This window comes from Mauremys reevesii, linkage group 6, assembly GCF_016161935.1.
Source record: "Mauremys reevesii isolate NIE-2019 linkage group 6, ASM1616193v1, whole genome shotgun sequence".
In the NCBI taxonomy this organism is placed as follows: Eukaryota; Metazoa; Chordata; order Testudines; family Geoemydidae; genus Mauremys; species Mauremys reevesii.
In genome coordinates, this window is record NC_052628.1 from 90,608,740 (window position 1) to 90,632,971 (window position 24,232).

At 45.4% G+C, this 24,232-nt stretch overlaps 1 protein-coding gene across 2 annotated transcripts in view; it reads left to right on the forward strand.

Moving 5' to 3' along the window:
* Positions 1-24,232, forward strand: part of FAM189A2 (family with sequence similarity 189 member A2) — a 48,891-nt gene that overhangs the window by 21,893 nt on the left and 2,766 nt on the right. Inside the window, exons 4-10 of one of the 2 annotated variants that reach the window (XM_039542911.1) lie at positions 1,029-1,157; positions 2,041-2,148; positions 2,307-2,440; positions 12,562-12,691; positions 14,268-14,346; positions 18,548-18,706; positions 21,953-22,242. In XM_039542911.1, the coding sequence (XP_039398845.1) occupies positions 1,029-1,157; positions 2,041-2,148; positions 2,307-2,440; positions 12,562-12,691; positions 14,268-14,346; positions 18,548-18,706; positions 21,953-22,242 (1,029 nt within the window). The remainder of the gene's footprint in view (positions 1-1,028; positions 1,158-2,040; positions 2,149-2,306; positions 2,441-12,561; positions 12,692-14,267; positions 14,347-18,547; positions 18,707-21,952; positions 22,243-24,232) is intronic. The other variant, XM_039542912.1, reaches the window with a different exon arrangement.

A 24,232-nucleotide genomic window follows, 5' to 3' on the forward strand; every position in this document is an offset into this window, starting at 1 on the left:
GAAACAGCAAAATGATCTAAACTAAACCGAAGTGTATGGGATAGTGGAGATCCCACAGATTTGATAGGTGTTGATATGTTGGGGCTTATAAAAACTTTGATTCCCCACCCCCTAGATTTTATTGTTAACATATAATCCTTTGCTTCACAGGAAGCCAGTGCAGCTTCCAGAACATATGAGTTGGAGTAATGGCATCAGATTCTGGTGCTTACAAGCAGTTTGGTGGTCAAAGTCTGCACAATCCCCAACCCACTGAGAGATATGTTGCGGAGGAGAATAATAATTCAGACAAGACATTTTAAATGCTTTATTGAGAATCTCAGTGCTCATCTCTTCAAGAAACCATAGGCTGCAGCTCAGAAAAGTCCTGGACATATGATCTGGTACACATGGGGAAATACCTCCAAAGTTGTGACTGGGGCGAGTTAGGCAGTTAATTAAAAGCACTGAAGAGACCTGCCTTTCTACTTGGAAATTGAGATGACAAAATGAACCTGAAAGTTCCAAACACAATTATGGAGCATAGATATAGTCTTACCGGGTTGTCAAGGAAAGAAATATTGTTCCGGGTGTCAGAAACATTTATTATTGGTGTAGTATTGTGCTATTGACTGCCCAATGGGAGCATATACTACAGATACAAAATATGGATTATGTGTTAGTTAAAAAAAGGCTAGCTGCTCCAAAAGTAAACCTGCTAGCGTAGAATCAAAGGAGATCATTTAGATATTGATGTCATTGTGAAGAATAAGACTGTGATTAAATATAAAGTAAATTCAAAAGACTTCATTGATAAATTCAAAGATTGGTTTAGATAAGAGAGAAACAAATATGTCTAATGTGATGGTAATGGAACAGATAAATCACTGGCATACTGAACTATGCAGATTTGATTTTGTATGCATATGATTAGGTCAGTCAGATATATTGTAGAGCATATCCAGCTGTGTATTTGACATCAAGATGTGTTGTGTGAAATTGCTCTGTAAATTAAATCATAATTCACATTATTTTTTTTACTGTTAAAGGTGGATCTGGGTGAAAGCAAGATTTGTTTCTGCTGTGAAGAATTTCACCCAGCCAAATGCACAGAGAAAGAGAATGCATTGAAGCTATACCCAGTCCAGTCATGTAGCGCTGTTCACCTTCTACTCAAGGTACTGTGAAAGCAGCACCAAAGAACTAATGCTTCAAGAATCTTTACATTACAGGGAGAAAATACAGTATTAAAATGTGTTGCCCTTTGCCATACAGCAATTCCCATTGACTTCCAGCCCATTTCCTTGCCCAGAAACTGCTTCCGGCTCCAGTGTAGTTTGTTCTTGATCTGCAGACTATGCTGCTGACAAGCACCTCCTCCTCTCTCCTGATTCTTGGCCTAGTTAGGAAAGCATGTGAGTTCCTGGCCCAAGGAACGAGGGAAGGGTTCCCACAGCAAGTTGGTGAGGTGGGCCAGAACTCCTGCTTGGAGAAGATTTGACCCTCTTTTCAGCAACCTGAAACTTCTCTGATTTCCCCCTCTCCTTCATTCTGTGCCCCCTAGTGGATCCTAGGGCTGCTTTCAACTACCTGAAAGGGGGTTCCAAAGAGGATGGATCTAGACTGTTTTCAGTGGTAGCAGATGACAGAACAAGGCGTAATGGTCTCAAGTTGCAGTGGGGGAGGTTTAGGTTGGATATTAGGGAAAAAAATTTCACTAGGAGGGTGGTGAAGCACTGGAATGAGTTACCTAGGGAGGTGGTGGAATCTCCTTCCGTAGAGGTTTTTAAGGTCAAGCTTGACAAAGCCTTGGCTGTGATGATTTAGTTGGGGATTGGTCCTGCTTTGAGCAGGGGGTTGGACTAGATGACCTCCTGAGGTCCCTTCCAACCTTGATATTCCATGAATCTAATAAACCCTTAGAAATTAGCCAGATCCCACAGATCATCTGGAAGTGAGTCAAAGTATAGATTGTAAAGATTATTACTGTTCTCTTCCTCCTCCTCCCTCGACTTTTGCTGGTGTTTGATGTATAACTTTCATAATCTTTTTGCTCTTCAGAAAGTTCTCTTTGCTCTGTGTGCCCTCAACGCTCTGACAACCACAGTATGCTTGGTAGCAGCTGCCCTGCGTTACTTGCAGATATTTGCAACAAGAAGATCCTGCATAGTAAGTGAGTGCAAGGCACTATCTAATAAAATACAGCAGTAATGATCATAGAGCTGCAGAACCAGTAGCCAGAGCTTCTGTATAATTTAGTCCTGTTTATTTGTACATTACACCAACATAGAGAAGTTTGTTGGTTAACAGAGATTGTGTTTGTTTAGGATGAATCTCAGGTGTCTGTAGAGGAAGTTGAGGAACAAGGCCGCATTTCTGATCCTGAGGACTTTGTACCACCTGTGCCACCTCCATCATATTTTGCTACATTCTACTCTTGCACACCCAGAATGAACCGCAGGTAAAAAGCACGAAACCATTGTCTTTTCTACGTGTCTTTTACGGCAGGGGTTCTCAGTCTTTTTCTTTCTGAGCCCCCCTACCCAAACATGCTATAAAAACTCCAGGGCCCAGCAGAGGGCGAGGGGGGCTCAGGGCTCCTGGCTTAAGCCACCGGGTGTATGGGAGCCTTCGGGCTTCAGCCACAGAGTGGGCGGCTCGGGGTGCCAGACTGCAGGCTGTGGGGGAGGGGCAGCTCTGGGCTCCGGGCTTCAGCCCCATGGCTCCACTCCCAACTTTAGCCCTGCAGGGAGCGCCATGGCTCCCGGCTTCAGCCCCATGGCTCTGGCTTCAGTCCCATGGAGAGCACTGGGGTTAGGGGCTCTCGGCTTCAGCCCCACAGCTCCACTCCGTGTTTCAGCCCCACACGAGCAACAGGGCTTGGGGCACTGGGCTTCAGCACCGTGCCTCCTCTCCTGGCTTCAGTTCTGCTGGGGCACCAGGGCTCGGGGCTTTAGCCCCACGGGGAATGGCTGAGGCGCGGGGCTTCCCGCGGCTCTGCTCCCAGTTTCAGCCCCATGGGGGCACCGGGGTTTGGGGCTTTAGACACACTGGGGCTCGGAGTGCTGGGCTTTGGCCCTATGGCGCCTCTCCTAGCTTCAGCCCCACGGGGAGTGCCGGTGCTTGGGGTTTCAGCCCCGTGGCTCTGGCTTCAGCCCCATTGGGGGTGCCGTGCTCAGGACTCTAGGGCCAGGGGGAGCGCTGAGGCTCGGGGCTTCCCATGGGTCCGCTCATGGTTTCAGCCCCACAAGGACGCTGGGGCACTGGGCTAAGCCATGGGGTCCTGCAGCCCCCTCAAACTGGCTGGGAGGGCTGCAGACCCTTGGTTGGGAAACACTATCTTATGGAACAGTGCTTAAACGCATCCTCTCAAAGACATTTCTTGCTGTAACTCACTGTACAGTACTGCCATGCTTTTGAAAGGATGGATGATGTAGGGCAATATAGCTATTGTAATTCCAACTTGGCCTGAGGCTATAAATGTGCAGTTTTCACCTAAGCGCCTGCAGGAGCTTGTCTCAAAGTAAGAGAAATACTGTAACTTGGCATTATCGAGAACATCTGTGATGATGTAAGGACTCTTAATTGAGCCAGGCCAGACTGAGGGCTAGACCCAACTGCTTTGCACCACTCCTGACGCACAGAGTAGCCTTAAAGACAGCTCAGCTAGTCAGCATTGATCTCCACCTTCACAGCTCCATCTCATGCAGAGAATGTGACTAGGGAAAAGTGCCGTTGTGTTCTGGAGATCTCTGGCTGCCAGAACTGTCCCCTTTGGGGGGCCACTGCAGCTGGTATATCCTAAAGTAGCCCTAAGATTGCTTCACTGCAGAATTAACTAGCATGATCGGCACCCAGGCCTGAGTACCTGGGTTAGCCTAGCCTGGGTGTGAGCTGCACTGCAAAGCCCTACTTACATTACTGGGCCCACACTGGTCCTGCATTCACTTGTTTGTCTCTAGGACTTCTGGGGTGATAGCTCATAGCTTTCAGTGCTGCAGTAAGATGAATCACTCCATGCTCACTAATGAATTGTGGGAGAACTTGTCTGTCCTTCTGGGCCCATGGATGGAATTGTGTGACGGCTTAGGAGGGCTGTCAGCGCAAGAGTGGTTTAGCCTGCATCCTCACTGCACGGTGGGCAGGTTACCAGCCCCAGCGAAAGCAGCATTTGGGCTTTAGCCTATAGCTTCAGATGAGCCAGCTAGCCCAGAATAAAGCACCACCAAACTTGGGAGAAAGGGTTTTTTGTGTGGACAGGACGGGATTAGGGGCAAATCCTGAATAAGAGCTATGAAGACTTACCCTAAATTGACTGGACCAGAGCCTGGCAGCGTGAGGATCAGAAAGTTGCAAAGGTACCAGTGTTGTCCCTTTCCCAAGATGTGCCGGGCACCAAATGGACAATCCTGAGGATCTGTGAGGACAGCATGTCCTGAGGCCTACTGTAGGCCATAGAGCTAGAGATTAGTCATTTCAGGTCAGTGGAGAGCTTTGCATTTTATTGCCTGCAAAGCACCTTTCCCAAGCACAAAGAGAGGATTTCAGTTTCCAGGGCTGTCAAACTTAGATAAAGATACAATCTCTGCCCTGAAGGGTTTATAATATAAAAGACCCAACCAGACAAAGGGGACAGAGATCTAACATACAGTCAAAAGAACATGATGTGGAACAGGCACAACCTTCTGTTAGATACATATTTTATTGGTTTAATTTTTTTGAGGGGAGTAGCGGTAGGGTGAGGGAAAATGGCAGACATGGAGGAGTTAGTACCAGGGAGTCGGAGAAGGAAGGAAAGGGGAGAGGAACAGTCATATCTCATCACTGCCTACCCATGTTCATTAGGCAGGGTTTAGAAGGCATTACAGCAGAAGTGAGTCTTAAGGAGGATAAAGTAATAGCTGTGTGGCTTTTACCAGGGAGTTTTCCAATGCGTAAAGGTTGGAAAGAGAAAATAGGAAGGTGTTCTTTAGTAAGTTAGCTTCAGACCCATAATAATATAAGTTGCCTTTTTTAAAAAAGTGTGTTAAAAATCATATAGTAAATCCAGCAAGTTTCAGTTTTGTTTGTAGGTTTCCACCCCAGAAGCCAGTTTATGCTTCTTGTTGTAGGATTAGGGTCATAATCTCACCATGCCTCAGTTCCCTTTCTGTAAAATGGGGACAATACTACTTCCATTCTCCCACCCTTTGTCATCTTAGATAGTAAGCTCTTCAGGGCAAGAGCTGTCTCTCTGTACATACAGCACCTGGGGCACAATGTTATTTGAGGCCTGTAGCCATTACTGTAATACAAATACAGTAACTCCTCACTTAACGTAGTTATGTTCCTGAAAAATGCAACTTTAAGCGAAACAATGTTAAGCGAATCCAATTTCCCCATAAGAATTAATGTAAATATTGGGGATTAGGTTCCAGGGAAATTGTTTTCACCAGACAAAAAGCTATATATTATATAGATATAAACACAGTATACGTTTTAAACAAACAATTTAATACTGTTCACAGCTATGATGATTGTGAAGCTTGGTTGAGATAACTTGGTTGAAGTTAGAGGGTGGAAGAGGGAGGGATATTTCCCAGGGAATGCCTTGCTGCTAAATGATGAACTAGCACTCGGCTGAGCCCTCAAGGGTTAACACATTGTTGATAATGTAGCCTCTCACACAAGGCTGAACAAACATGAGGGAGGGGAGACAGCATAGCAGACAGAGACAGAGACAGACACACACCTTGTGTGTGTGGGAGAGAGAGGGAGAGAGAGATGCACACTGCCCTTTTAAGTAAGCTGACCCACTCTTAAGTGCATTGTCTTTTTAAGTGGATCAGAAAGTTGAGACAGCAGCTGCTGCCCCACGCTCTCTCTGTCTCTCTCCGTCCGTATCCCCTCCCTGCTCTATATGGAGACGGGGTAAGTGGGGTGCAGGAGCAGGGGGGAGAGGGACACCCTTACATTAGCCCCCCCTTTCCCCTCCTGCACAGCAAGCAGGAGTCTCTGGGAGCAGCTCCAAGGCAGAGGGCAGGACCAACACATGGCAGTGGGGGAGGGACAGCTGACCTGCTCCGCATTTGATAGCCTGCTGGGTGACTGCAGCACAGGGAACTTAGGGGAGCGGGGAGCTGATAGGGGGGCTGCTGGTCCATCCTGGATCCAAGCCCCCACCAGCTAGTGGCAATGGGCTGCTCTTCCTGCAAGCAGTGGACAAAGCAGGCAGCTGCCAAATGATGTTAGAAGGGAGTATTGCACAACTTTAAATGAGCATGTTCCCTAATTGATCAGCAACATAACAACAAAATATTAACCAGGACAACTTTAAGTGAGGAGTTACTGTAATAGATATCACAGATGTTTCAAAAAAACCCACCCGTGAATATTTGTAATAGTCACAGATTTAGAGTATGGAAGAAATTCCTCACCAAATTACACCAGTTTAAGGTAGGTCACAGTATGGCACTAAAGGGTAGAGAACTGCTGGAGATGTTAGATATAACCAAGGCTGTGACCTTTGTAGCTATTAAAGATCCTATGGGATGATCCCGTGTACTTTTCACAAGTGTGTGTATAATAACTTTTGTGTCTTAGGCAAAAGCAAACTAGGTTAATTATATTCTGAGCGGAAATTAGGGCAGGCCCTAAAATAGCAGTTTCTGGCACCTGTATTCAGTTGAACACTTCCAGGCAGAGCTTCAGATCCTTTAGTCTCAGAATTGTGAGGTTTTATTTTTTTGTCATTCTACAGTAAAGACTTTCATTAGGTAAATAAAATATTCTTATTGCTATTAATCTGTTCTAGAGATGGGCTTCAGGCTAGCAGAAAATGGAAATATAATTTCATGACTTGCTGATGAAAAGGGTCTGTGGTGTTACGAGGGCTGTGTTAAGTTCTGCTGCATTTTTTATGGTGTAATGAGCTCAGAAGTAGAAAGCAACAGACAGATTTAATTTCCTGTCTTGGGAGACTGGGAAACATGACTCACCCTAGATCAGATCCACTGTGTCCAGCAATGTGTGATTTAGATTTGACCTGACCTTTTCTCCTCCATTACCCTGTCCCTCCCCCTGTTTGTGTATTGAATGCCAAGCAGGCTCAGTGACCTGCTTTTCTATCCCGGAACTACAGTGGTTCAGCTTCCAAAATCAGATCAGCCTTGTTCAGAAGTGAACAGATCAGGAGCTACCTCCAGGCGATGGAAATGCCATCAGTGAAGCACATTTGGGGAACTTCCAAAACAGAGATACCTCTAGTATAAAGGAAGCATTGCAGAGACCAAAATGCATGCCAAGAACACATTTGGAATGAGCACACATCCTCCTCCACCCTTCAAAATGCAGAGCCAAATCCATTGTTTTTGAAGCCAGTGGATTTTTGTTTGTACATCCATGTGACGTGCTCTCCCTGAAACCTTTTAAATTTCTTATTTAGTGCCAGACACAGACAACAAACTAGCTTTACAGATGCAGTATATTTTACTCCTACCTGTAATCTTGTTGTTTTACAAGGAAGCAGACATAGTAATTAAGTAATTTTTCAAGATTAGCATAATAGCAGTAATTGTTCTAGATTAGATGGAACCTTTCACAGGAAGAATATGGTAGAAAGGAAACACCCAGATGATATTTTTCTGGGTGCGCACTTAGGGGCTGGAGGGAGTTCTTGCTCATGAGGCCATTAACTCCATTGCTGTTTGGCTTTAAATTTTATTTGGGGGTTGGAGGGATTCCTCACAATGAAGATCAAGTTATTTAAAAAAAACAAAACCCCCTCATGATATTAAAAACCCATCATGCATTTTCAAACCTCAGTCCACATCCTGATGACTGATGTTGTTTTTATGGTCACTGGACTTGCCACCATCATCAACAGGGGCGGCTCTAGGTATTTTGCCACCCCAAGCACGGCAGGCAGGCTGCCTTCGGCTGTTTGCCTGCGAGAGGTCCCTGGTCCCGCGGATTCAGCGGCACGCCTGCAGGAGGCCCGCCAAAGCCGTGGGACCAGCAGACCATCCGCAGGCATGCCACCGAAGGCAACCTGCCTGCCGCCCTCACCGTGACCGGCAGAGCGCCCCCCGTGGCTTACCGCCCCAGGCATGCGCTTGGCGTGCTCGTGCCTGGAGCCGCCCCTGATCATCAAATCTAAAGACATTCTGGGAAGTCAATGTCCCAGTGACATGGTTGAACTGAGAGTATGACAACGCCATCCTCAAATTTAGTTTTGCAGCTCTTGAACCTCCAGCCAGCATGAGTTAAAGAGATAACAGTCCCTGGCTTTTTAGAGCAGTGGTTCTCAACCTTTCCAGATTACTGTATTCCTTTTAGGAGTCTGATTTGTCTTGCACACCCCAAGTTTTACCTCACTTAAAAACTACTTGCTTACAAAATCAGACATAAAAATACAAAAGTGACACAGCACATTATTACTGAAAAATTGCTGACTTTCTAATTTGTATTATATAATTATAAAATACATTGATGGGAATATAAATATTGTACTTACATTTCAGTGTGATACTTGAGCCTGTTTTTCACTTGTGAGCCTTGTCTGAAGCCTAAGCCCTGCCACCTGGGGCTAAAGCACGTCACTTAGCTTCGCGTGGCCTCCTGTGCTGTGGGGCCCCAGGCAGTTGTCCTGCTTGCCACTCCCTAATGACAGCCCTGCACTTGTGACTCCCTCCTAAACCCATCCCATGACCCCTCCTGAGAGCTGCAATCCCCAGATTAAGCAACACTGATCTAGATAAGCCGAGTACTCCCCAGGGCCGCCCAGAGGATTCAGGGGGCCTGGGGTCTTTGGCGGCGGGGGGGTCTTCGGGGCACTCTGGGGTGGAAGGACCCCCCCTCCGCGGGTCTTTGGGGCACTTCAGTGACGGGTCCCGGAGCGGAAGGACCCCCTGCCGCCGAATTGCCGTCGAAGACCCGGAGCGGAAGAAGCTCCGGGGGCCTGGGCCCCGCGAGAGTTTTCCAGGGCCCCTGGAGTGAGTGAAGGACCCTGCTCCAGGGGCCCCGAAAAACTCTCATGGGGGCCCCTGTGGGGCCCGGGGCAAATTGCCCCACTTGCCCCCCCTCCCCCCCCCGGGCGGCCCTGGTACTCCCTGGTTGAGACCCACTGATCTATGGTGCTTTAGTCATCAGCCATGCTCTAAGAGGAAGGCATATAACCATGGCAGTAGAATCCACAAACTTATAAATGAGGCAAAGAATTGCTTGAAATGAATGGTACTTGGCCACTGCATGAACAATGATGTTCTCCCAGAAGATGAGATGAGACTCATCTTGGAGAAAGCTCAAACATTCAGTAAAGCATTTGAAGATGTGGAGAAGGCACACAGAAAAGTGAATGGAAGCACAGAATGGTCTGGCAGCACCCAGTCACTCTGTCATTATTTGCTAGAGCTTGTTTAGAGCTCTTCTCACTCTGCCCCCTCCCCGCAGCAGCACAGGGGAAAGGGGAGCTCCAGAATGCCCCTCACACACCTATTTGGACACCCCAACCCTCAGTCTCAGGGCTCTGTGTCTAGGGCATGAATTGAGACTGCTTGGTCTCAATTCCCCACCCTGGTTTTGGGTGTCAGGCTCTGGCATGCATGAATGGTGACTATTCTGCATTCCCCACCCTGATCTCAGTGCTTGTGGCATTCACAAAGCATGGCCATGCTCAAGGACTTACCAATGTGTCTGTGGTAACTGAACTGAACAGACCCTCTTTGGTCTCAGTCTTGTTTGCCTGAGTCATGCTCATTCTCAGCCCCCTTACAGTCACAGTGATGTTTGCCTGTAATATGGAACAAGTTGACCCTGTCTCAACTCCCCTCTGTCTTAGCACTAAGGGACTTAGGTGTTATCCTGACATTTGTGCTGCCCCAAATTGTCGTTAAATAAAGTGGAACAGCTCCAACAGCAAAGACTGAGGACACTTCCTGTTCAAATTAAATGCCTTTGCCCGCATGTAATTTAGCTTTGCATGGCCTCCTGTGGCATGGGGCCCTGAGCAATTGCTCTGCGTGTCACCTGCTATTGTCAGCACTGCACTTGCAACCCCCATAAACCTAGCCCGTGATTCCTCACTGGGGACTGCAACCCCCAGGTTGAGAAGCACTGATCTAGATGAGTTGAGTACCTCCTGGAAGACCTCTGAATACACGTACCCCTGACTGAGAGCCACTGTTTTAGAGGAAGGAGATGACAAAGGTTCCAAACCTTTTTGCTCTAAAGCCACAACCAGTAGAGAACTATGTCATAGTCTGGGAGCAGTGTACCAGCCCTAATGAGCATGGGGTTCCCATACCAAAAAAGTGCTGGGCCCAGTACACTATTATTTTTCTACCCTCATGTAGGCCCTACTCAGAAAGCTACCCCAACCCCTGCCTTGTGATTTTTAGCGTAAGATTTTACTGAAAATGAACATCTTAACCTGTAAATGTCTTCCACCTTTGATGCCCTCACTGAGATAGTCTGATGGCTTCTCCACCTCACTAAAATCTTGGGGCAAGTCCTGTGACGACAGGCATTTGTACTGTCATGCAAAAGCTGGTAAAGGAGAATAGAAGGAATCTCTCTTGATGGACAGGGAAATATTGCCTAGAATAGAAAGATGAATAGTGATCCTAGTTCCTCACTTAAACTGAAACAAATTCCATGAGTCACTACTATTTGAATTCCTCTCACCACCATAAAATAAATAAATAAATCATGAACAAACTAAAAAACAAACACACAGAACCTGCCCCCCAGCATTCATGGGAACTGCTTAAACAGAGGAACTCTTTTTTTAATGCTTTTTTAATCCTATGTCCCCCAAGTAAAATTTTACATAATGTTGAATCCAAGACGCTATATTAACAAACACAATAGGAACACCTTCACTAGATAAGATTAGATTAGTTTAAGAATAAAACTGAAAGGTTCAGTAAGGCCTTTCCTTACACGAAATAAATGTACAGGGGACACACGTTCCATTATCACGGGTGATATTAAAACAAACATACCCAGATTCATTGTACATATAGAATACCTGAGAATTGCCCAGAGATCATGTAAAATTAGCCTCTTAATGTTCCCTTCCATTGTTCAACATAATGACAACTCATTATTTTTAGGGATGGCTGCAGTAGTTTGGTTAAAATGAGAACCAGCTTGAACTTCATGCTTTTCCCCAAAGTGAACTGATCCCAAACTTTTTTAGTTTTATAAAGGTTTGGCAAAGGAGCCACCTTGCTTTTCTTTCCCTCCTTCTCATCTCCTTGACCATGAACCTTCACCAACTGATGCCTAAGTTTCTTTTTCCTCCCATGTTGCAAGCAGCTGACTATGTTCCTCTTTTCCCCTCTGCAATTATTTTTAGGCATTGCCATTCCTGCTCCAGTTCATCTGGAGTTCCTCAATAACACTTTCACAGACATTTCTCATCCCCTACCTGTCCCACACAACCCACTGCCGCCCCCCCCCGCCAACCAGGCTCCCAAAATGTAGGGCGAGATGTGTCACATATACAGCATATTTCTCTGCCATAGTCAGCTAGAACAGCTCAAGCCACAAAGTTTGGACTGGATCTGGAGACTCTGGTTTTGTTTTAGGCACAAACTCTATTGTACATGCACCATATAGGGGATGCTTGTTGAATTCCTTTTTTTTTTTTTTTTTTTTGGGTGAGCTATTGCATGTGATATAAAATTATGGTCCCACAATCTAGAAATAGAAAATGTGAACAGCAGTTGGAGGTCAGTGAAAATATGGGTTTTAGTGGAGATTTCAAAACCCAGTGACTCTCAAAGTCAGTGCTTTGTGAGGAAACCAGCCCTTGAGATGTCAGTCACTAGTGTTTGTTTATTCAGATGTTAAATATGTCAGGATAACAACATGCAATAAAAAGTAACATTTACAACAACAAACTCAGCAGACATAGACAACAGAGCTCCACTCTCTTATTTTGGCTTAGCTATCTCTAAGGGAAATGTAGGAGGGAAGGGCTGATCGAGATTTCTATTGTACTTTTGGGTTACTGGGATCTCCGTGCATCAAAGACAACAATGAGCTAATAGGATTCATCAATCATATCTGTGTTTACTTACTGACTAGTTTCAGGGCCTAACTTTTCAAAAGTAGACCCTAAGCTTGGTGCCAGTTTTTGTGTGCCTGTATTTAAACATCTAAGGCTTGTCATCATGAGCGCCTTTAAGAGTTGCTGAACTCCCATTGACTTCAGTTAGAATTAAATTCAGATCACAGATATCTAAGTTTGGCTGCCCCCATTTTTGGATGCTCAACCCGAGAGGATTATTTTTGAATGTTTGGACCCAAAACTCTCATATCTGCATGAAATGGATTCAGTATTAAACTGAGAGGGATTCTCTTGGGGGCAGTCTCTTCTTTGGCTGTTTCAAAGTCCTTGTGAAGATTCTGGAGGGGTGAGTCCCAGACATTAGTTTCCCATGGCATTCTGGAAAAATCTCTTGCTGGTCTCTGAGTTCATTAACTTTTACTGTGAGCCTGCACAGCAGAACCAATGAAATTCTCTAGCTAATCATATCTTTTTGCAGGTAGAAAGCTGCATGAAGGAGGAGAATAATACAAAATTATTTTCCCTAGGATGCTTGGATCGGATGTTATTCCATTACCACATATTTATGGAGCTAGAATGAAAGGAGTTGAAGTGTTCTGTCCTTTGGATCCCCCTCCTCCATATGAAGCTGTGGTGAGACAGATCAGTTGTGAGCAGGTACAGTCCATGGGATTCTAGCAACCTTTCTTTACGACAGAAATAAGATTGAACTGAGAGCTAGAAGAACTGAATTTGTACATCTAGTAGTTTTCTAGCTGAGAACAGCAGGATAGTACCTTTGGGTTACATAATTTTGTATCACCACATATGGGGGAAGGGATAGCTCAGTGGTTTGAGCATTGGCCTGCTAAACCCGGAGTTGTGAGTTCAATCTTTGAGGGGGCCATTTAAGGATCTGGGGCAAAAATTGGTCCTGCTAGGGAAGGCAGGGGGCTGGACTCAATGACCTTTCAAGGTCCCTTCTAGTTCTAGGAGATTGGTATATCTCTAATTATTACCTTTAAAGTCTACCAGACTCACTTTTGCAGATAGTGGGAAATCCAGCAGACATTTCCCTCATTTGGATTCTTAAGCATTTGTGGGGGGCATTTTTTAAGAGCAAGTAAAACTGGATACAACTTTCAAATGGATCATTCCTAAACATAAATCCATTAGCCTTTCACATATTTCTCCTCATTGCTGTTAGCATATTTGCTAGTGACAGCAGCTGTTTTCATGTAAAGCAGGGTATGCTGCTCACAGCCCTCCTCATCTTATAATGAAACAAAGTCCACATCTTCCTGTAGCTCCTTTTTAGGTCAATATAACTCTGCAGTCATTCGTGGCAGTCTTCTGTAATGCAAGCACCAGGCTAAGGAAAGGATTTGCCTTGTGGAGGAGTGAATTAAACTGATCTTGGAGTGTTAAGCACTAGTAATTGAATGTGATTGTTCCTGACACCTGTACCACTACTCGTGCAAATAGTGATCGGCAAACAGAACAGAACGATCCTCTGCTCGTACATGCAGAGTACAGCAGAAATGGTGAAATCATGGCTGGAGAGGGGCAGACGTGGAGGTGGGAGTTCGAGCTCTGCTGCGTGATCCCACTTCCCCCAGAGCCTTTGAAGGCCCTTCCACAGCATTGTAGCACCATGGGGTTTCTGGGGGGTGGAATGGGGAGGAGCTGCTCTCCACAACATTCCCGCTCACTAATTAGGGATACCAATGGTTGCCACTGCTTGAAACAGTAGTAACTCAGGTTCCACACCAGCAACCTTCTCACTAAGGAATTGTATGTACAAGCAAGGCAGTGTACCCAGAGGGAAGGGGCCTAAAGGGTAGCATGGTGGGACAGCTCCTCAGTGGGAATGGGTAGTCTTTTCCCTGGAGATCCGTGGGGCTGGGAGTCCTCACCCACAGCCTCACTGCTGCCCTAAATTCTTCTCACATGAAAATGTTTCAAGGAAGCTCTGCAAGGTATAATCTAGTCCTAAAACAACTGTATAATAATATTGTCTGAACTGGACAATGGATGTCATTTGTAGAAATGTATCAGTCTGGTTGTTGCAGAGGAATACATACGTACAGTATGTGATTATTTTTATAAAGCATTGCTGTGCACTGTTAAGCTGTTGTGGTTTCACTGTGGTAGATGCTGCTGTCTCTACATGGTAAATGTTTGTAAAGTGCAAAGAGAACTTTTCAAAGGAAAGAGATTAACAGTTTTTACTATTGCTAATTGTGTATGCCAGGGAGGTGCATTCCAAATTCCAGATGTGGCAGAAGCTGTCGTTGGGCCACCAGAACCAAACGATACACAAGTCTCTCAAGGTAACTTAGACTGATAGTTTGGATTGCTTAAAAAGGTTCTATCTAGCCCAGAGTTTCACACCAAAAGTAACTGAACAGAGCTGCAGCAGTATCTTGCTATGTGCTTATTGCTTTGAGGATAGGCACAGATTTACAAGCCTACAGATACAGAATGGCACATAAAAAAGTAATGTTCTTTAAAATGCAGGCAAGTTAGCTGTTATCCACACACTAGAGAGTGAGCCAGGATTAGCAATTGAATTAGAGAGCAATGTGGTGGAAAAGCATTTTCCTTTTTTATAAATATCTAGCCTCAGTGTTCCCCTGTCTGTGCCATGGCATGGGTGGTGTCCGGATACTGCTGTGGTATGTATAGCCCATTGTGGCTCATTACAGTGCAATGTCTCTAAACTGGGACTTCCTCTTTGGCTTGGTCTGCACTGGAAAAATTGCCCATTGCTGACAATGAGCATGAGCAAGGGGTGCAGTTGAACATGGCTGGACCAACAGTATAGGCCAGGACAAGCTCTATTTAACAATGTTTTAGAAAACCAGGGTTGAGGGTTGTTCTAAGTAGGTTTTAACCTCGTTTTACTAAATCAACTCTGGCTGTGGTTTGTCTTGGTCTAACTTGCAGTTAAACCACATTCAGTACCAGTTCATCTACACCCCTTGCTGACATCCAATCAGCAGTGGGAATCAGAGGACTGGAAGGGACCTCGAGAGGTCTTCTAGTCCAGTCCCCTGCACTCAAGGCAGGACTAAGTATTATCTAGACATAAACGTACCAGTCAGTCTGGAACCTCTGAAAACAAGCTGTTCTGTTCTTCTAAGACATGCTGTGTAGCAGTGAGACAAACAGAGAGAAATACAAAAGACTGGTAGTGGACGCATGAGGCTAAATCCTGAGGTATTTACATAGGCAAACTCCTATTGCTTTCCAATGGCATGTTGCCTGAGTATGAACTGAGTGAGGATCTTGGAACTTCATTGCATAATGAGCAACCAAGCTCTGAGAACAGAGCACAAGAAGACTATAGTATAGGTAAGGCCAAGATTATGTCATGGAGGTCATGGACGTCATGGAATCCGTGACTTCCAGCGACTTAGTGACACTGGGGGGCCCCACAGCTGACCACCTGCTGCCGGCAGTGGGGGACCCCACAGCAGCCCAGCATCCGTGAGCAGCGGGGGACTCTCCTGCAGTTGCAGGTGGCAGGACCCCCCCACAACTGATTGGCTGCCGTCTCCACTGTCGACCCCTGAGCTACCCAGCTGCTGCTGCTGGCAGGGGTCCCCCCTGCAGTGGCTCAGCCGCCGCAGGCAGCCAGGACCCCCCTCCCCCGCCCCCGCAGCTCCCAGCCAGCAGCAGCAGAGGGACCCCAGAACTGCTCAGTAGCCGCAGTGGCCTCCCCCAGCTCCCCAGGTGCCGCCACCACTGGCAGGGGGCCCCCCCTACAGCTGCTTAGCGTCCGCGAGCAGCCAGCCCCTCCCCATGGCTCCCAGCCTGTGGCAGCAACAGAGGGAACCCCAGAGCTTTTCAGCGGCTGTAGGGGTCCCCCCCGCATCTCCCCAGCTGCTACTGCCGCTGGCAGTGCCCCCCAAACTCCCTGCAGTTCCCAGCTACCAGCAGCTGCAGCAGAGTGACCCTGGAGCTGCTCAGTGGCCAGGGCAGGGGGCCCCCCCTCCAGCTCCTCTGTCACCGCAGGCAGTGGGGGACCCCTCCCAGCCACTGGGCAACAGGGTCCCTGCCGCTCCCAGCTGCTGCAGGGGGGCGGGGACAGGATGCTGGACCCTCCTCCCTCCCCATTTTGTCAGGGATGTTTTTAGTAAAAGTCAGGGAAAGGTCACAGTTTCCAAGATTTTTTTTTGTTTGTTTATTGCCCGTGACCCAGCCATGACTTTTACTAAAAATACTCATGACAAAATCGTACCCTTAAGTATAGGCAATTGGCATACATTACATGAAAGATCATTCTGTGTGTTGCCTGCAGTGTCTCCGGAAAAGAAGCTGTAATCAACTTCTTGCTAATATTTCAAATCCACTTTGTAAGACCCAGTACATCTGTAGTCACATGCACATGTTCTAATCTGCATGGTTCTGTGATTATTAGTGTGTCTTGGCCATTTAAACCTCAGAATGTCTGTAAGTTCTGATACTACAGGAAACTGAGGCCCAGATCAACGGTATTTAGGCACGTAACTTCCATAACTCTGCCTAAATACCACCGAGGCTCTGTGCCTGCCTGTCTTGATAAAGAAAGGTGTCAATTCCATGGGTGGGGGCCTGTGCTTTAGGGTAACCTTCCTTCTCTTTATTGTTGTGCAGACAGAGGAAGATGTAATCTAATGAGGTTTGCTAGTTTCATGAAAGAATCTGAGTGGAATGATTTTGTATGAGCTCTCAGTTGTCGGAGGAGAACAAATAGACATAATGCTGCATTTATGCCTGCCATACTGTAGCTGCTTCCAATATAAACTCAGCACAGTCAGAAAAGTGGGTGTTACTGGCAGGGAAGAGGGCATGGTTAAGGCAGCTGGGACATGTGCTGATTCAGTTCATTCCTTTGGCAGCCGTCACCAGCGAGACTGATTTGTCCCTTCCCCTTTCAGCTATGGAGTCCCTGGTGGAAATAGTTACCCACCCCCAGCAGAGCCTCTGAGGGAGGCAGCAGTGAAGCACTGCCAGATGGTGCAGCGGAGATCCATAGGCCAGCTAGTGTGTATTTGGCCCATGGGGCCTGAGATTTCTCCTCCTGACGTAAATGGGAGTTTTCCAACTGATAGCTGCGAGAGCAGGCTCAAGCCCTTTATTGACAGCTGATGACATGTGGCAGTTACCCTTCATCACCATGTAATCCTAGAAGCAAGTATACTTCTGCTGTCATCCCAACTTCTAGCTACTGTAATCTTTTTACCTTGGGGATTTAGAAGGTTGAAACTAAGATTACAGATAACTAGACATCAGAGAGTCACCAGACCAAATTAAGCGCTGCCTTTATTTAAAACACATTTCACCGCAGTAACACTCTTGCAAATTGTAGGATCATTAGTGTACTGTAATACTCAAAGGTTAGTGTAACTCCACTGGCTTCAGCTCAGTTACACCAGGGAGGGGCTTGGCTCTTTGATTCTATTCTACCCATTTCCTGATTCCTTGTCTGCTCTAGTTTGTTACTGTGTTGTCTCTCGCTTTTGAGCTGTCCCCACTCCAGCTTTCCAGGTTGATAACTGCCTTTATGCTTCACCTCATTGCTTCCTGCTGATATCTGGATTTCCTAGGCTGCAATCACGTACTGGACCAGACACTACAGTCAACAAATAAAAACACCCCCCTGCTTTTTCAGTGATTTCAATCACTGTGGCTTTTCTATTATCCAGACAAAGTGATGAACCACCGTTTCTCACGTTCTGAAAAAGAGATTTACTCTCTTCCCCAACACAGACAAGAATATTTTGTTTCCTTGCAAGGTACCAATTGCTGTCAGAGATGGTTACAAAATGAGCATCCAGGAAAAATATCCATCTGCATCCCCTTTCAAATTCTCTGCAACATAATATATTGCACCACTTGCTGTCACAATCATATGGTCTGTATTATAGTGGCATATGAGTCCATGGAGCAGGGGACCTGATGTTTGATTAGAAGGAAAGAAAATGAATGAACAGAAATATTTTCCTGGGCTCTCTGTATCTTAACTAAGGAGAATATGCAACTGGATTTTAAAACATAGCAAACTGGTGTGCAAATGGCTGCCTTGTTAATACAGATCTGTAAACACAAGTATTGGGTTCTCTGGTTTCCCACAATACGTCAAATGCCATCATACTCAGATATAGCCACTGAAATGCAGGACTTCAGCTAAGTATTTTTTTTCTTTCTCTAAGAAGGTTTGAATCTTGGTATCTTCCAGGGGTGCTGACCAGTTTGTTCTGGTCTTAACTGTCAGCTAAACAATTTGGCAGCAGTTCAACTGTGCCCATTGGTGAGTTTGACACTGCTTCTAAGAAGTGGGTCATTTTTTGACAAGGCCTATGAGGAATATTTTTAGAGTTGAAAAATCCAAAGCCTGTGCTTTCTTCAAGCCTTGCAACTTCCATTGAGATCAATGGCAATCATTAATGTGTCCCTTAAGTGCAAGTTTAATCTGTTATTTGCTGGAGGATATTTCATAACTGGTTTATTCTGGTTTCTTTTCCTTCATCTTTACCTGTTATGCAGTAGGTGGGGATATTCCTGACTCTTCCAGTAGAGAGAGCCTTTCAACTTCAAATCCAAGCTCAGTGCCTGCAGAACAAAAGCCTGCATGCAAGCAAGTCTTCAACCCTCTGAGGAAGAGATCAAAAAGCGACCCTGTGCTACACGGCTTGCCACCTAGAGGTGATTAATTTGCTATATCAACACTATCATGCATTGCACTCATTTTCTTAAGGCTGTATTTGTCAGACTATGCCAATGCCTTGAATTTGATATAGCAATCTGCCAGATGTTGAATGTATCATAGAGAGGCTTTGGGGAGCCCACAAGAAAACAAGTATATGAGTTAAGAGCAAACATGTACACACCCTTCCAAAGACGTGTATTAGCACTTTTAGCTTCTACATCTGTTTTTTTTGGTATTTGTAGCTACTAGTAAAAAAGGGAAAAATACTGGGTGTTTTTCCCCTTTCAGTGTATTTATTTTTCACTTAAGTGATAATTGCAGCTAATGAGCATGTTCTATCTTACGCACTTTGTTTCACAGAGATGTCAGCAATTTTTGAGCCACTCACTCCTGCCCACTCACTCTTCCCCACCTTATAACCTCAGTACCCTTTCATTAACAGCATCTACATTCTCACTGGTCTCAAGCCCAGGTCCAGATTTCCACTTAGGCGCAGTAGGCACGTGCTGAAGATGCTGTGCCTAGGGGCGCGTAAGGTGTGAATCCAGCCCTGCCCAAACCTAAGGAGACACTACTGTTTCCATGAACATCTGCTGCAGGATTGGGTGCTCTGGGATGTGCTGCTACAGCTCATTCCCCTTTGCAGGTCTAAAAATCCCCACTAACTACAGCCTCCCAACTTTCAGTCTGGGTTGCTGGAATTCTACCAGGAGCTGCTGATGCATATTAAATTCTCACAAATAAATTATGTGTGGGTTTTAATAACTGATGCTTGCTTAGGATAATAAAATAACTGCAATTTCTGTCTGTCTTTAGCATTTAAGGAACCTGTCACTGTGTTGTACTTACCAGTCTATATAGCATTCAGCATATTCTCATCTGATCATCTTTTCCCCCCAGGTTCATGTTTTTCTCCTGCATGCATTTTTTCCATTCCATCCTTTTTCCTCCTCCCCTTCTTTCACAGTGCTCCTGAAGCAATGGTTAAATGGCATGAAACAGTCATCTATTAATAGCAGATTAGATATGGTGGAAGCAGGGGATGCTCTGTGCTGCACATAAAAGCCGCTTTTAGGCACTTAAAACCACGCCATCAGGAACCCAGTTTGTAATTGTTTCTATACAGTGTGGCCTTGAACCACCTGAAAGTGAAGTACTCAGCTGCTGCAGAGATGGAGGTCAGCTGCCGCACTAACTAGGGAAGTCACTTCCATTTAGTTTAAGCTCCCTTGATGAGAGGTACCGGAGTTCCTCCTGGAATTATTGTTATCCCTGGCATAATGCTCACATTACAGAGCTGCTTTATTAACCCGGGGGTGCTTTTCTCATCATCAAAACACAGTAGTAACAATGTTTATTTACACAACATGCCTTGGAATAGATTTTTTTTTCCCTGTTAAGTTCTCCCCAAGTCAGTGGGAATGGAATCTTCAGTAAATTAAAAAAACAACAGGATGTATGGTTGTTTTTTAACAAAAAATCTGGATGGGTCATAAGCAATCTTCCTGATCAATGATTATTATTACCCACAGAAGAAACCACAGAATGCATTAGAACATGAAAGGTACAATGTAGCTTGCAGGAGTACCTAAAATAAACAAAGGAGCTATGAATGTATTGGCATTAGTTGTCTGTCTGCTTATGCCTGGCCTCAGGTTGCTTTCTTTTCCATACATTTGTCAAAATGAACAGCTGCAATGTCTTAGTGGTATCAGAATACAGTGGGAGTGGGGGAAAAATCAGTGGTACTTATGTTAGAAAGGGGAACTACTATTCACAAATTGTGAAAATCACTGTAGTTTAGAAGAGATCATACAGGCCCTGAACAGTACTTAGATCCCATGAAGGACCTTTGGCGTAGAGACTGCAACAGCTTAGTTAATCTGTGGATGTGTCTACCTGGTAAATTACTGCACGGCAAATGCACCAGCTTGCTGTGCAGTAACCCACCATGTGGCCCCTGCTACAGCACAGTGTAAGTGCCAGACTGCGGCTTAGTATACTACAACTTTCACGCCGCTGTAGCAGGGTCCACCCTGGTGAGTTACTGTGTGGCAAACTAGTGCACTGTAGATTCACACCTTGGCTTGCTATGCATCTACTCACTGTGCAAACAAGCCTTGTCCCATGATTCCTATGTCGTACAGAGTAGAATTAATGTTATAAGGCTTATAGAAGCCCTCTTTCTTTAAAAACAGTCAGAGCTTGTTTCATGTTGACAGGCACAGCCCATTAACATGCTACTCTTGGGGGCATTCTGCCCCCCAAAATTAAAAATTCTGCTCAGAATATTTTAAAATTCTCAAAAATTCTGCAAATTTTATTTGTCAAAATAACAATACATAATCACCCAGTTTCAATTAATTTATTTCAAAATACCTGTCAGCAAGTATGTCTGTAACAATACAGACACACACAAAATTTCTCCCAGGAGTAGAGAGTTAAAGAAACCCCTGTGACAACCCAGTTCCTATTTCTCTGCTCCCTTCCCCCCACCCCCAGAGACCACCTCTGAGGCCAGACCCCCACACCTCCTTCCCCCAGAGCCCGCCTGCAGGGCCTCCCCAGCAAATACACCCAAACCCCGCTCCTTCCCAGAGTCCAACCATGGGGGCCCCCCAGCCCAGATACCCACACCCTGTTCCCCCCCAGAGCCCAGCTGCAGAGCCCCCCCTTGCCAGCCACCTGTCTGCCTCCACTCTCCAGAGCCCAAGGATCCAGAGGGAGAAACAGCCTGATGATCAGTCCCAGGTTGCATAGAGTTTCCTGCGCGCCACCCTCTCCTCTCAGGGCATGCTGGGAACTATAGCTGCCAGAGCAATAACTAGGAGAGAAAAGAGGGGTCTGCAGCCCTAAGAAGATGACAGAAGGACACGACCCACAGGCTGGAGTATGGGCTTGGAGCAGCTACAATGTGGCCCTGATCCCTGTCACCTGGTTGCAGGCCCCAAGATATTTCTTTTTCTTCCCTATGCATTTTTCTCTCACTCTAATGTGCATTCTCTACCTGGAGTAAATTTGACACAAAGCACAAATATGTATCTGGGGTGGAGGGGGGAATTGATGCATGTTACCACTGGTGCTAGCATGGCAATAATTAAATTTCTGTAGTTACCATGATGTCACATTGTGCAATGTATCAGTGCTGAATTACTGTCAGTGCTGACATCTCATTTTGACATTGTTTTTTCAACTGCCCAGGTAAAGTAAATGGGCTTTGATTATTTTGTTTTTGCCTTCAGGTCCGGTACTAAGCTGTGAAGCTGCAACTCAGACTGAATTAAAACCAAAACTGGCCACTGTCATTTTGCGAAAAGGTTTGAGAGCAAGAGCTTTGAGAGCAAGACCCCGGTCTTTGGTAGACTACAAGTCATATATAGACACTAAGCTGCTCGTGGCAAGGTTCCTAGAGCAGTCCTCCTGCAGTATGACCCCTGACATACACGAACTGGTGGAAAATATCAAATCTGTTCTAAAGTCAGACGAAGAACACATGGAGGAAGCCATCACCAGCGCCAGCTTCCTGGAGCAGGTAGCTTATTATTGTAGTTGGGATGAACTGGAGACCTAAATATTTCCTCACTTTGTTAATTGGCTTCTCTAGCACACAAAACACTGGTACAGTTTACAGCTGCATTCTCTGGATAGCAGCAAGAGTCAGAGTTTGGCCTCTAGCAGGGTTTGCTGGTATGTCACGTTGGTTCTGGGAAAGAATGAGACGCCAAGCAGTGATGTATCTAAAGTACATTTGCAAAACACAGAGCTAACCAAGATTCAGGGGAGGGGAAGTGGAACAAGAAAACATTTCTCAAAATAGTGTGAACACCATGCATACATAAAATTAAGAGGCAGATGAATATTAGCCTCCTCCCCACCCCCAAAAACAGGGCAAAATCCCTTGTGGCAGAAACATGGACTACAAAGAGACATGAGAAATAATATACTTCACATAGAAAAAAGGTTGTAGAAGATTATAAAACAGAGTAAATTGCAATTATAATTTATTACCGCATTGCAAAAAAATAAAATAAAATCCAGTGTGCTATGTGTCCAGAGCTAATTGAATGTAGTGAAGACATAAAAATGTTAATTACTGCCACCATCTAAGAACATAACTAAAATATCTGTTACCTTCACGTTTTACAAGTTACTGTAAAATAGTTAAGCCTCTTGGTTTCTCTATAATCTAGTTGTTTCTAGTGCGAGCTTTCTGCTACACCTTCCTGGAACTCCAGTGCCATTTTTAAAGCCAGTGGGCTAATTCACATTGACTTTATTTGTATTTTACAACTCGGCTGCAAATCACATTATGCAAAAATACGTCTGCATTATAAAAAGAGGCCCAGACTCATCCTTATTTCCCCAAGTCCTCAAACAGGGCTGGAACTGTCAGCAGCTTTCCAAAATGATTTGTATTTATCTGTATTACCATAGCCCCTAGGAGTCCGAGTCATGGTCCAGGACCCCACTGTGCTAAGTGCCGTACAAACGCAGAACAAAAAGACAGTCCCTGCCCCAAAGAGCTTCTAATCTAAGTGTAAGGCAAGAGACAACAGGTGGATACTGACAGAGGCGGGAGTACAAGGAACAATGAGCCAATATTGGGCAGTATGGTAAGCAGTGCTTTCTGCACAACAGCTTTACCACTGTCAAGTTTTTTTTATAAGCATCACAGAAAAGCAGAGTTTTAAGGAGGGTGTGGCCTCTATTACTCAGCCTTTATCACAGAACCAAAACAGACACCTAGAGAGGGAGACTTGTAAGCAAACCCCCTTACTTTCCAAAGCAGTCACGGCCCTGCTGTCCCAGTTTTAGATAATATAGGGTAGTAGTCTGCCCCTCTGGTGAGCACCCCAAGGTGGTTTGGCCTGGTTCCTCCCTACCAGTCACAGCCCTTCCAAGGCCAGGTATATGTGGCACTCCTTTCTGAGTTCCAGGGCTGTCAGAAATGGCAAAGACTGCTGCTGAGCATATACTGCAGCCTCACTGATCGACAGCATAGAAGGCTAACTCCTCCCAGTCAGTGAGAGAAGAGGGCTGCTGCAGGTCTGTGAAACAGAGCCTGTGAGAAAACTAATGGGGTAGCTATCAAATCACCCCCCTCCTCCTCCCCTCCCCCCTGAAATTGTGCACATAAATCTGTACTAGTCCAACATCAACAATCAGCACGCTTCAGTTTCAAAAGACATGCTGACAAGGCACATGGAGTCATAACAAAATATCTAGGGCCAAGAAAGGCATAAAACAATCTCCTGACTCCCTGGCTTCTGCCTCAAGACTATCTTTCTTTCCCTCTATCCTTTATTCTCAGGGGAGCAGCTGTGTATTGTAACTTCTAGCAATCAGGTAGAGAATTACTCAAGAAATACATGATATAAAACCCTACCAGAAGTGACCTCTCTCTGTTATTTATTCAGGGAATCTTGAACTAAATACAAAGTAACCTAGAGGAAAAGCAGACAGTGCGGAACACATCTTTATAGTAACAGGATGAGCACCCAGAAATTTTTAGTATAATTTGA